Raw genomic sequence first — 14,424 nt, 5'->3', positions numbered from 1 at the left:
GTTACGAAGTTAGAAATAAACACTGGAAAGCATAGTTTAAGTATAAAACAACATCGGAACATTATCGTAAACCATGCGCACTGTATCGATATCTGGCATAAGCAGACCAAAAAAAAAAAAAAAATTACACATGAGCACAGAACCACATAAACACGAATCTTATAAAATACATAATATAGCTGGTAAGAACAAAGATATGACCTACAGAAAACCATAGAAACAAACAGCTTGTACCATACAACGTCACCGACTCAACTGTCAATGCATCCATCAAGTAAAATTGTTATGAAATAAACTTGCAGACCATCTAATGTACATAGCATATCATAATTCTATAAAACATTACATTATCAACTTCAAAATTCGAAATATTCTACCAGACAATGTACTTTCCACAGACAACGTGAAAACGGCAATGGAAAACACCTAAATAGGCCTTTTGTAATAAACGATATAATCGAACACAGCAGTGCCTTGGTCCCATAGTTTAATGTATATGTTTTCAGCTTCACGCAACAAATCCTCTTCTATCTCTCTGAAACCCATACCTTTCTCCTTCTCTGAAGTTTCTCCACTTTCCACAGGCTGTGAGCTTCCCAGAATTACACTGTTGTTTACTGGCTCTTCATGAAGCTCAACATTCACCTGCACATATCCTGAAATAAACCCTTCAAAGCATCATGTATTTCACTACCGTTACTAGAATTATCAAAATAATCACAAGTAACGTTCAAAATATCATTACTATCACCATCGCATTGCTTGCTAGCATCGGAACAAGTGGCCACTATTTCACTTAAGTGATATAAGCAGATCAACATGTATGTCCCTGTTCTTCACTAAATCTTCACAACGCTCCTCTCGGGGGTCACAGCACCAAGTTACGACACCTGAAGATGGGCTTATAAGAGCCCGAAACCGGTCGTGTGATAATAAAAGAACTTTACGACTGTAGCGGGATTTTCAACCTCTGGTATAATGCTGATTACATTTTTGTTAACTGCACTGAACTACATTATCTCAAGTATTCCTACAATGTTTCCTACTTCAAATATTACTACATTAATTTGTGGTCAAGACGGGATTTCAGTATGTAATCGAGTAGCCTATGAAAACAGTTCGTTTACATTTTCAGTTAATTTTGTATTGTGAATTACAGTAATTACAAAGTAATTGTGTGCCATTACGATAAACAATAGTACAACAAGTTGTCAGTATGATAAACAGAGTTGTTACAGGTTTCCATTGTAAAATGCAGTATATTTTGTGTTTTTTTTATTCAATTGTTTGTAAATGAAACGTCCCAACTGCAAACTAAATGAATCGGCGATACATATTCCTATCAATAAATGGACGTAATACTAGCCAGTCCTTTGGAATGAAGCTAAAAAGGTGAAATTACATATATAGTTCCCACCTAATGATTTAACAATTAATCAAGTGATCGAAATTAACATTGAAACCATATGAAAAAAATCTGTTGTTACTTTCTGTATCAGATATATTATAGGCATAGTGAAATGGACACAAGTAAAGCTGAATAATGTGCCAGAATGAGAATTTCACTCTGCAGCGGAGTGTGCGCTGATATGAAACTTCCTGGCAGATTAAAACTGTGTGCCCGACCAAGACTCGAACTCGGGACCTTTGCCTTTCGCGGGCAAGTGCTCTACCAACTGAGCTACCGAAGCACGACCCACGGCCGGTACTCACAGCTTTACTTCTGCCAGTACCTCGTCTCCTACCTTCCAAGCTTTACAGAAGCTCTCCTGCGAACCTTGCAGAACTAGCACTCCTGAAAGAAAGGATATTGCGGAGACATGGCTTAGCCACAGCCTGGGGGATGTTTCCAGAATGAGAATTTCACTCTGCAGCGGAGTGTGCGCTGATATGAAACTTCCTGGCAGATTAAAACTGTGTGCCCGACCGAGACTGGAACTGGGGAGTTCGAGTCTCGGTCGGGCACACAGTTTTAATCTGCCAGGAAGTTTCTGAATAATGTGGACTGGAAAACACGAAAACTCTTGTGACAACTCAACATACTACTCTCAAAAACCAGGTTCGCCAAGACCGCTTGTCAATTTTTCTACTGATTACCGGTTTCATCGAATCTTGTAACATATCGCCGGAAGTTACAAGATACAGCATATACATGTTGAAATCGGTAAAATAATTTACAAGCGATCTTGGCAAACCTGGTTTTTAAGAATAATATAACAATTCAGATCCCCCGCAACAGCTGACACAATGTCAGACACATGAAGTTCAATATACAGTTCATCCTCGCAGAGACATCGACAAGCTTCAGTAGCCCATAAAGGCAAGTGTGAGGTGGACGGTGGAAGAAGAGAAGCACGCACTGACAGACAGCCAAGAATCATCTCTGTTTGAAGTTCACAACAAAAAGCTTCTCAAAGTACTGCAGATAAAGACTCAATAACTGAATTTTATACACCGATGCAGTTCCATTTACTAAATGCAACTGTAATGAAATGTGCTGCTCTTGTTCGAATTTTTACATTGTCTTCTATCGATCTTGTCCTGCGCAGTTTCCAGAAATGATTAGCAGTTTTTCAGTATTGATCTAAGGAGTGTTTCGCGCGGTACTTCCTTTTTGGATGGACTACACTTCCTGAGGATTCTCGCCAGGAATCTCAGTCTACCATCTGCGTTACCTAATATAATTTTGATATGATCGTTCCACTTTAGATCGGTCCATACGCTTATTCCTGTTTATTTTGTGGATATGACTGCTTCTGGTGATTACTCTGAAATGGTGTAATCATACAATAATGGGTCTTTCCGCTTATTTATGTGTAATTACTTCGTCAATTGTCAATTTGTCGATGCTCTCGAGATCTTCGTGCATTTCGTTACTATGTCCCAGCGTTGCGACTCATTTGTATCCAAAAGCATCATTTGCGAAATGCCTCCTGGGATTTTCACCGTAATCCACCAGGTTATTTAAATGTAATGTAAAATGTAATGGTCCTATAATACCACCCTGAAGTACCCCCAAGTTACTATTACGTCCGTAGATTTCTCTCCGTTGATACTTGTTCTGTTTTTAGAAACTCTTCAATGTAATCACACAGCTGTTTTGATACTGCGTTCGCTTTTATTTTCTTCATTATCCGGCAGTACTGCTAACTACATTAATAGGCTTCGTAACCTTATCAGTAAGTATAGGCAGCACTTTTGCACACTGTGGGGTCAAGAGACGGCGAAAAACGTTTCTGACGCAATCTCACATGACATTCGCCATTGTCGGGTGTCGTGACCTTGGAGAAACTAAACGATAATTACACCGAATAAATAGTGGAGACCCAGCGACTCGTCCTAGCGCCACAGACGCAGCTACTGATCGTCAACGACTGTCTGCAGTCCCGCTCTTCAGCAACATGGCCACCGCAGTGCCCCTGGTGAGTACACAGCGCGTTTACTGAGCACCGGAGCTCTCACGGCCAGATGTGGGATACAATACACAGTCCGCCATCCGGGCATTCGCGTGGGTTTCAACTCGACAACTCAGGTCCCTTCTTGGACGGTATCTTCAAAAAGACCGTACGCTATTGTTGTCCCAGCAATGACCAGTGTATGCTTGTGCTTCGTAGCTAATGACTTTGCCATCGACAAAACATACAATCACTCATCTTGTTTCCTCCCTTTTCAGAAATTTATTAAAACGGCTCAGTAGCAGCAAATCTTATAAATGATTCCATATTTCCCATGGTCGATCTATTGCGTTAATTTACTGGCTTGACAATAGTCTTTATAGATGTATAGCTGTCTGTTAAATTATTTTGCAGTATCTAGTTTAACACACGAAAGAGCTGGAGGAGCAAGAATTCTCCTCAATAATTTTTAACGACATATTGTTACAATTCTGAAGCAGAAATTTTCAAGATTCCGTCGCATTTACGTCTTGAGTGGAGTTACTTTAGTGAAGATATTGTTGTAGGCCTTTCAAATCTTAATGCTGTTTAACTGTACTATATTCGGAAGCTATGAACCTAACAATCGAATCTTGATGTTTGCACCAGTGGTAACGATGGTAGATACTAAAGGTCGTCGTCGATGGGAGAAGCGAGAGGGTAAGGTGAAATTCCACGCTCAGTAAAAGTGCTAGGTAGTAGAATAACAGTATTGTAATTCAAGAAATCATGTGAAATGAGTTCCGCAAATGACTAATAGTGACATAATAAGATAACTAAACTCTATGGACGAAGTTACCCAATACGACTCTCGTTCTGTATTCGAGGAACAACCAGGATCCAAAGTGATTCACCTACTCAATAACTTACTCTAGCAACGCTTGACCTTGTGTAAGACTCAATGCTTAACAACACATAAAAAATTGTAAAAACTGCGAGCTAAATATAGACTCTACCTTTTCGTGTCGCCAGCCTATAAACAACTGCAGCTATTGTGGAACACAGAAAATATAAAATGATAAGATACATATTAAAACCTGTACCCTAAACATCAGTTACGAAAGCAGGAAGAAAACTGAGGCATTGATGTTAGCATCTCTATATATCGTGAAGATATACTTACTAACAGCTTATAAAATAATTTTTTCAATAGTGTAACTAAACTTTCTCCCCTCCCCCTTCCGCCAAAAAAATATGTTACGGGACACACTTGATTCGGTTTAGTTGAATCAGGGATTAGAAGATTATCTGCTTGCGCAATCCAATTGGTCAGACAAATACTAACGTGTAAAGTAGCAAGGAACGACATGTGTATTTCATTCTGCAGGTTTACGACTCAAACACCGTTCTTAAATATACCAAACATTTAGGAATTAGTAAGTGGGGTTCATCTTCAACGCTTATGAGGTGATATGTACATGAAAACTGAGTAGGAAGAAACAATTTTTTTATTCGTTTAACGTCATTTGGATGATAACTGGACATAAATGATAAATAACTTAATTTGAAGAGAAGGATGTCATCACAAGAATATGTCATTCTCAATCATGCTCGTCCGAGACAGCGTGGCACTTGTATATAAATTTCTGAAGAGACAGGAACGCTTAATTGAAGATGCATGATATGTAAATTCTTCAACGAATTTATTTGCTAACCGTTTGCCATCGTTGAAAAGAAATGATAGCTGCGATGCAAGACAGGATCAATTACATTCACCACTTTTTTGAAAAGTTCACTTAACCTAACAATAAAGATGATTTTTTATTTTGCCAAATATTATTGATACCCGCTGTATCTTAACTTTGATAGAAAACTGAAAATGTTGTATAGCCACATTACGTTCAAGTATAAAGATGAATTATGTTGATAACGTAAAGTGAATGGTTCCAGATTATTCATGTTTGTCAAAGCAACTAATTAAGGAATCTGATAATTCTTTTTTATAATATAAAAATGGACTTTTTGGTAGTTAGATGGGCCTGGTAGTATCGATAACTAATAACAACAGCAAATAAGTTTCCAACTTTTCTACTGATGATCATTTCTGAAGAAGATCTCTGCTGAATATCCGTTTAATGTAATAAATTGAATTTCTGTGCAGAAATTAGCTTGTAGTACCTGGCTGGTTTACCTCATATATCAACATATTATCATCTACTGAAATGATGGACAGATTTACTTTCTTGTACAATCATTTTCTGTTCCTCCACCTCGACAGGTGTGTGCCGTTCGCAGTTATGATAGAAATACACTTCCTTCGCCTTCATAAGCAAATTCCTCTTGCTGCCCATACAATCACTTTTCACATATTTTCATTCTTACCCTAGTTATTTTCTCATCATCTGTTAACTGTTCGTACCTCCGACTGAACTCGCAAAATGTATAATCGTCACATATTTTCATTCTTACCCTAGTTATTTTCTCATCATCTGTTAACTGTTCGTACCTCCGACTGAACTCGCAAAATGTATAATCGCATTGTACACAGCGCAGTTTGTTAATTCGTTATTTCATGTCTCAATATGTTTACAAGTACGTATTTTATACACTTCTAGAATCTGCGTAGACGATCAGCTAGTCCCTGAAAATCTCAAGCTGATTCCATCTTTGCAGATTTTCAGGGGCTTTTGGTACGTCCCTCATAAGAGAGTGGTAATCGAATAGTGGGCTGTCGCTTCAGTTGCGCGACTGGATTCCTGATATCCTGTCAGAAAGCTCACAGTTCGAAGTAGATGACGGGAAGTCTTCCAGTAAACAGAAGTGATATCTGGGGTTCCCCTAAAAATCAGCACAGGTCCTTTGTTGTTCCTGATCTATAAACGATTCATGTGACAGTTAAATTTCAGTTACACAATAAATGACAAAAATTTAATACTTTTCAGCTACATACATGTTGTTTACAATTACGAACAATGAACCTGTAATCATCACATAGAAAACAAAGTGGGAAAGAAGACCCAAAAATAACGTTTTGTTCCCAAGGCTCTTGAAATATACAACAAATTTACGGAAGAGACAGGCTACAGTACAGTTGTCAGTCCTCTTCTGGAGTCCTGCTGGGCGGAACGGTATCGTTAACAGAGGAGGTTGACGGAGGACACCCAAAAAGTTCAAAGAAGGACAGGTCGTTTTGTATTGCCACGAACTAGGGGAGAGAGTGTCACGAGTATGACACTCTAGTCGGGGTGGCAGTTATTACAGCAAAGGCAGTTTTCTTTGGGGCGAGCTCTTTTCACACAGTTTCAGTCAACAAGATTCTCCTCTAGATGCGAAAATGTTTTTTTGACCCTTACCAACACAGGTAGAAATGACCATCGTAATAAAATAATGGAATTCAGAGCTCTCACGTACTTCATTTTTCTCAAGAATTACTCGAAAGTGGCCTTTTTCTTCCACGTTTTTATTCGGTCGCTTTCCTGTCTGTCTGTTCGCTAAAAATTTTTCAGCTGATTTTAATCTGTCTTCTTAGAGGAAGACTTTAAATTTTAAGCTAAGAACTGGATACAGTACCAACTCGCATTCTTGTCCGTCTGTGGGTAGCGTCAGGAGTGGCGGTGAGAAAGGTTGGTGACGCCTGACGTCTCAGCTGACATGCGTGTTGTGCGGGTACATCTACATCTACAGCTACGTACGTACTCCGCAAGCCACCGTCTGGTGCATGGCGGATGATACCTTGTACCGATACCAAACTTTTCCTTTTCTGCTCCAGTCGCAAATGGCGCGAGGGAAAGACGTCATGCCTCCGTAAAAGCCCTAATTCCTCTTATTTTTGAGGTCCTAACGCGAAATGTACGTTAGCGGGAGTAGAATTGTCCTGAAGTTAGTTTCAAATGTCGATTCTCAAAATTTTATTAATAGCGTTTTGCGAAAATCTCCCCAGTCATTCCCAGTTGAGTTCACAAATCATCTGCTTAGTATAGTACTTCCATGTTGATCGAACATACCAGAAACAAATCTAGCAGCACACCTCTGAATGCAGCGATATCTCTCTTCAATGAGACCTCGTTGGTATCCCGAATCCTCGAGCAGTACGCAGTGTGTCGAACTAATGTTCTATACGAGGTTTCTTTTATAGGTGAGCCGCACTTTCCAAAAAATCTCTCAGTAAACTGGACAACGATCCGTCTTCCCTACTACCGTCCTTCCGTTTCATATCGCTTCGTATTATGTAGAGATATTTAACCGATGTGTATCTAGCAGCACACTACTAATGCTGTACTCGTATATTAATTCCGCATTAGAAGAATCGGAAAGCTTTGGAGGCGGCATGCTAGTGTAGGGACACGGATCACCGGTTTAGACGGCTGGCTCTGAGCACTATGGGACGTAACATCCATGGTCATCAGTCCCCTAGAACTTAGAACTACTTAAACCTAACTAACCTAAGGACATCACACAACACCCAGTACCGGAAAGAGGGGAGGGTGGCAAGAAGAGATATTGTTTTCTTATCTGTCTGTCTATTCGGTAAAAATTTTGCAGCTGGTTTTAAACTACTTTCTCCGAGAGACAGTCGCTTGAAATTTTAAACAAAACTCAGATCTGAATGACAATGCAATATTGACTCGCTTTTTGAGTGTTGTCCCAATCGCAAATGATATGTGAGAAGAACGTTTGCGGTAAACCTCTGTGTGAGCTCTAATCCAGTTTTTTATTCAGGGTCTTTTCACCAGATATACAATTGAAATAAATCTGAAATGTATCAAAAGTCTCTGTTGTACTCTAATCAAAATTTTAGATATCTATTGAAAAATTTCAGATAAACAAGACCAAAAAGCAGAAAATAATTATTTAACTAAAATGAATTTTTAACATATCACGTTTTGAAATCGGACTACAGGAATAAAATGTTCCTCCCAGCCACATACAGATTTCTAACCTCATACAAACGATCCGGAAAACTTGTATGCATTTGTAATAACGTCCGCCCCCGGTAGCTGAGTGGTCATTGCGACAGAATGTCAATCCTAAGGACCCGCGTTCGTTTCCCGGCTGGGTCGGGGATTTTCTCCGCTCAGGGACTGGGTGTTGTCTTGTCCTAATAATCATCATTTCATCTCAGTAGCGCAAATCGAAAGACTTACACCAACCGAAAGGTGTACCCGACGTGAGGCCCTAATCACACATTTCATTTTCATTTGTAATAGCTATAAAAACGAAAAGAAAAAGCGTGTGGTGCATATAGTACCTAAATGATGCATGAATAGTTCATCTCATTACTGTTATGTACTTATGCGCCCCGCGTTTTTCTTTTAAATCTTGTAAGTACACTCAAAGATAAAAAAAGACGCTACACGAACGAACTATCCGAATGGGAAGAGATATCCGTAGACGGGATGTACATGTACAGACAAAGAAACGATTACAATTTCAGAAAAATTGAATGCTTTCTTCAAGAGGAAAAGTTTCACAAATCCAGGAAGTCAATGAAACGTTGCTCTACCTCTGGCTATTATGCAAGAAGTTGTTCGGCTTGGCGATATTGATAGAATTGTTGGATGTCCTCCAGACGGTTATCGTGCCAAATTCTGTCCAATTGGCACTTCAAAATCCCGAGCTGATTAGAGGGCTTCGCCCATAATGCTCCAAACTTTCTCAATTGGGAAGTGAGCGAGCGACCTTTCTGCCCAAGGTAGGATTCGGCAAGCACAAAGAGAAGCAGTAGAAACTCTCGCAGTGTGTTTGTGTGGGCATTATCTTGCTGAAATGTAAGCCCAGAAAGGCTTACCATGAAGAGCAACAAAACGGGACGTAGATAACGTCGACGTAACACTGTCCTACAAAGGTGACACGGACGACAACTAAAGGGGTCCTGCTATGCAAAGAATTGACATTCCAGACCATCACTCGTGGCTGTCACATCATATGGTGGGTAACAGTGGGTAACAGTGACTATCCGCGGCGCCTGCAGATAACTCTTTCCTTTGAAAAAATCATCCATTTTTTCTGAAATTGTAGTGACTTGTGGATCTGCATATGTACATCAGATCTACAGATTTGCGTCCCATTCGGTTCTTGGTGCGCCGTTTCCGCTTTTCTTCACAGGGTGTATTTTCATGGCTATTAAAAACTCACAATAAAAATTTTTTCGGGCCATCTGTGCGGGGATAGGAATCTACAGGGTGGTCCATTGATCGTGACCGGACCAAATATCTCACGAAATAAGCATCAAACGAAAAAACTACAAAGAACGAAACTCGTCTAGCTTCAAGGGAGAAACCAGATGGCGCTATGGTTCGCCCGTTAGATGGCGCTGCCATAGGTCAAACGGATATCAACTGCGTTATTTTAAATATGAACCCCCATTTTTTATTACATATTCGTGTAGTACCTAAGGAAATAGGAATGTTTTCGTTGGACCCCTTTTTTCGCTTTGTGATAGATGGCGCTGTAATAGTCACAAACACATGACTCACAATTTTAGACGAACAGTTGGTAACAGGTAGGTATTTAAGTTAAAATACAGAACGTAGGTACGTTTGAATATTTTATTTCGGTTGTTCCAATGTGATACATGTACCTTTGTGAATTTATCATTTCTGGGAACGCATGCTGTTACAGCTTGATTACCTGTAAATACCACATTAATGCAATAAATGCTCAAAATGATGTCCGTCAACCTCAATGCATTTGGCAACACATGTAACGACATTCCTTTCAACAGCGAGTAGTTCGCCTTCAGTAGTGTTCGCACATTCATTGACAATGTGCTGACGCATGTTGTCAGGAGTTGTCGGTGGATCACGATAGCAAATATCCTTCAACTTTCCCCACAGAAAGAAATCCGGGGATGTCAGATCCGGTGAACGTGCGGGCCATGGTATGGTGTTTCGACGATCAATCCACCTGTCATGAAATGTGCTATTCAATACCGCTTCAACCGCACGCGAGTTCTGTGCCGGACATCCATCATGTTGGAAGCACATCGCCATTCTGTTATGCAGTGAAACATTTTCTAGTAACATTGGTAGAACATTACATAGGAAATTATCATACGGTACATTGCACCATTTAGATTGCCATCGATAAAATGGGGGCCAATTATCCTTCCTCCCATAATGCCGCACCATACATTAGCACGCCAAGGTCGCTGATGTTCCACTTGTCGCAGCCACCGTGGATTTTCCGTTGCCCAATAGTGCATATTAAGCCGGTTTTCGTTACCGCTGTTGGTGAATGACGTTTCGTCGCTAAATAGAACGCGTGCAAAAAATCTGTGGTCGTCCCGCAATTTCTCTTGTGCCCAGTGGCTGAACTGTACACGACGTTAAAAGTCGTCACCATGCAATTCCTTGTGCATAGAAACATGGTACGGGTGCAATCGATGTTGATGTAGCATTCTCAACACCGACGTTTTTGAGATTCCCGATTCTCGCGCAATCTGTCTGCTACTGATGTGCGGATTAGCCGCGACAGCAGCTAAAACAGCTACTTGGGCATCATCATTTGTTGCAGGTCGTGGTTGACGTTTCACATGTGGCTGAACACTTCCTGTTTCCTTAAATAACGTAACTATCTCGCGAACGGTCCGGACACTTTGATGATGTCGTCCAGGATACCGAGCAGCATACACAGTGCATGGGGGCTTAATTAAAATATTAATGCAAATAATTTTAATTTTTTTTTTGCTTTAGTAGCTGTCTGTCCGATTACGAAGTCTCGTAACGGTTGGCCCTGACTGTTATTATTACGCAATCTGACTGCTTAGAACAATAACAAAGAATGAAATGGAAATTTTCATTAACACAGTTAATTAATTAAGCCCCCAGCAACTATAAAACCAACGCAACAACAAGCACAAGAGTAACTGTTCTGTGTGTGGGAGTGTGACTCAACGTACGCATCTGGCACGGTTCTTCTTCAACAACACAACAATTTTTAAATAACATTATACTGAATTAATTAAAGAAAATACAAATACCATAATTACTCAAGAGAACCACAATTACACTCTAATCCAAGAACCCAAGCCAGATGCTTTGTTGACTGAACCTGTAATGACACATTATTTAAAACATGGAAATAATGAAAAATAAATCAAGTTTCGTTACCTTCATATATTGACCAAAATCACTCTCATAATTACAATATATCTCCACACCGCCTCGCTATTACCACATCTGAACAAGAACCTTTCAGTATCACATCTCAGCAAGCACTCCCTACTAGCACATCTGAACACCAACTGACTACTACGAGTCCTGGACAAGCACTGCCCACTACGACATCTCAATAATCACTTCCTGTGGAGGCGGCGGAACAATGCTCTCTAGCGATCTCTGGCGCTGTGGCTCAGTGTAGCCACCTTTCATATGCCCTTCCTCCACGGCTAGAATTTGATGGTATTTTTGCCAGCATTGGTGGTGAAAATACCACCAAATTCGTCAAAAAAATACAGACAAAAATAAAAAATAATATTAATACGTAAATATCATATAACTAGATAAAATTTTGGCTTTGCACTGACCTTTCAATAACCTAATATATAAAATACAGTAAGCAATACAAATTTTTTCATACATGTGACTTTACATAACAGTTTACACAAGTATTATGTGGTTAAACAGTTCAATCAATAGCGTCAGCAATGACGAATATGTGCAGGTAAGAGTCTCATATCTTTTCACAAACAGTAATACACAAAAAATCTGTTTATACAAATATTCACATAAACGCTTTCCATAGCTCAAGAATAAGCAGTTGACAGTTCCAGCAGTAGCACCCAGCAATGGTCAACAGGTGCTGACACCAACAAGTGACATCATCTCAGTAGAAGCAGTCCATCAGTGGCACCCAGTAATGTTGAGCAGGTGCAGACACCAACAAGTAACATCATTTCAGTAGAATCAGTCCATTAGTGGCACCAGCAATGTTGATCAGGTGCACACAGCAACAGGTGACTTCATTTCAGTAGAAGCAATCCATCAGTGGCACCCAGCAATGTTGAGTAGGTGCAGACACCAACAAGTAACACCATTTCAGTAGAAGCAGTCCATTAGTGGCACCAGCAATGTTGATCAGGTGCACACAGCAACAGGTGACTTCATTTCAGTAGAAGCAATCCATCAGTGGCACCCAGCAATGTTGAGCAGGTGCACACAGCAACAGGTGACTTCATTTCAGTAGAAGCAATCCATCAGTGGCACCCAGCAATGTTGAGCAGGTGCAGACATCAACAGGTGACATCTTTTCAGTAGAAGCAGTCCATCAGTGGCACCCAGCAATGTTGAGCAGGTGCAGACACCAACAAGTAACACCATTTCAGTAGAAGCAGTCCATTAGTGGCACCCAGCAATGTTGATCAGGTGCACACAGCAACAGGTGACTTCATTTCAGTAGAAGCAGTCCATCAGTGGCACCCAGAAATGTTGAGTAGGTACAGACACCAACAAGTAACACCATTTCAGTAGAAGCAGTCCATTAGTGGCACCAGCAATGTTGATCAGGTGCACATAGCAACAGGTGACTCCATTTCAGTAGAAGCAATCCATCAGTGGCACCCAGCAATGTTGAGTAGGTACACACAGCAACAAGTCACATTTCTCAGCAGAAGCAGTTCCATAAAATCTAGTATCACTGATCACACTGTTCATCAGAGTTTATAAGCAGAAATTAAACATGTCCTAGTGGCACCAATCATGTAGAAAAGGTACAAGTAACAGTCCATAATTTTTTACAATCACTGATCACACAGTTCATCAGCAGAAATTAAACATGTCCTTGTGGCACCAATCATGTAGAAAAAGTGCAAGTAACAGTCCATACTATTCACCATAACTACTGAGACAGTTCAGTCATGAACAATAGTTTGAATGCTCATACAATTTCTTTAACAAATTATTATCAATGCTCTTACACTAAACATACAAATCATAATAAACACACAAATGATATCAGGTAATTGTCACATTAACTATTACAGTACACAATAACAGTTAACCTATAATATTTATGGGTGTCAGTGCAAGCCACAACAAACAAGTGAAATAATATTTAGGAGATAGGTTGGGATCACTTCTCTGGGATTATAAAAGGAAAACACACAAAACACACTCACTCATCTTTCATCCACATTAGTGCTACTGTGTAATTGAATAGTGTTAACTGTGTAAATGCAATTCTGTCGAAATTTTATGTTCATTATGTGTATCAAGTAGTAGTGGCAGCAATGTATAACAGTCAATAATAGTTAGTCAACGTCATAGTCATCATGTCAAGACCAATGTTTGCCAAGCCAGATCAAATTGTACTGTTGCTGAACAACTGTCAGTGAGCCAAGATATGCAAATACTTCCTCTCTTCAAAAAAAATGTATACTGCTTATTGATTTAACAAAGTGTGTGTGTAGGCAATCTTCTTTCTACTTGAGTGTTCTAGTCTGCCATCTTCATCCTCCTTGTTCCATATGGACCAACAAAAAAAAAATATGCTCCTCACTTACTTTACCTCTTATCCACCAAACTCCAATAATCATCACTTAATCTTAATACTTCAATAATACGTCGATACATATAAACCTCAGCACCAATATCATTTCACTTCCATAACAACTCTTTCCTCTAGTCAGTCTCCTCGAACAAGTACAGATAAAATCCTAGTGCAACTTCAATTCATCATCCCATACAATCCGAAGACACAGTGTCCACACACAACCTCTGTGTAATCCATCTGACCCAAATTTTCTACTCATTATAAATTATAAGATACATTTTGGTTCCTTGTCCATCATTAAATAAAAGAAATGCATACATGACCTCTAACAGACCTTAGTTCGAATAACTCTCAGTGATTAAGTACGATTACGGAGTGTGAATGATCATAATATTTCACAGTGTGTACACCACTTCAAGAATCATAGCAGAAGCAAACATGTGGAGTATTTTTTGTGTCAAGTGTCACTTCCTATTTCAATTGCTCACGAAAATGCAGTGTAATACTGTCAATGGTCTAAACCTAGTTTTGGTATGTCATGTCGTTAGCTTCCTTCCTA

At 39.7% G+C, this 14,424-nt stretch overlaps 1 protein-coding gene across 1 annotated transcript in view; it reads left to right on the top strand.

Moving 5' to 3' along the window:
• The first annotated feature begins 3,288 nt into the window (after nt 1–3,288).
• Nucleotides 3,289–14,424, top strand: part of LOC126195388 (inositol oxygenase-like) — a 34,868-nt gene continuing 23,732 nt past the window's right edge. The window contains exon 1 of the mRNA XM_049933979.1: nt 3,289–3,422. Within this exon, the coding sequence (XP_049789936.1) occupies nt 3,402–3,422 (21 nt within the window). The 5' untranslated portion in view covers nt 3,289–3,401. The remainder of the gene's footprint in view (nt 3,423–14,424) is intronic.

Source organism: Schistocerca nitens, chromosome 7, assembly GCF_023898315.1.
Source record: "Schistocerca nitens isolate TAMUIC-IGC-003100 chromosome 7, iqSchNite1.1, whole genome shotgun sequence".
In the NCBI taxonomy this organism is placed as follows: domain Eukaryota; kingdom Metazoa; phylum Arthropoda; class Insecta; order Orthoptera; family Acrididae; genus Schistocerca; species Schistocerca nitens.
Note: the sequence above shows the minus strand (reverse complement) of the source record. Positions and strands in the feature narration are given on the sequence as shown.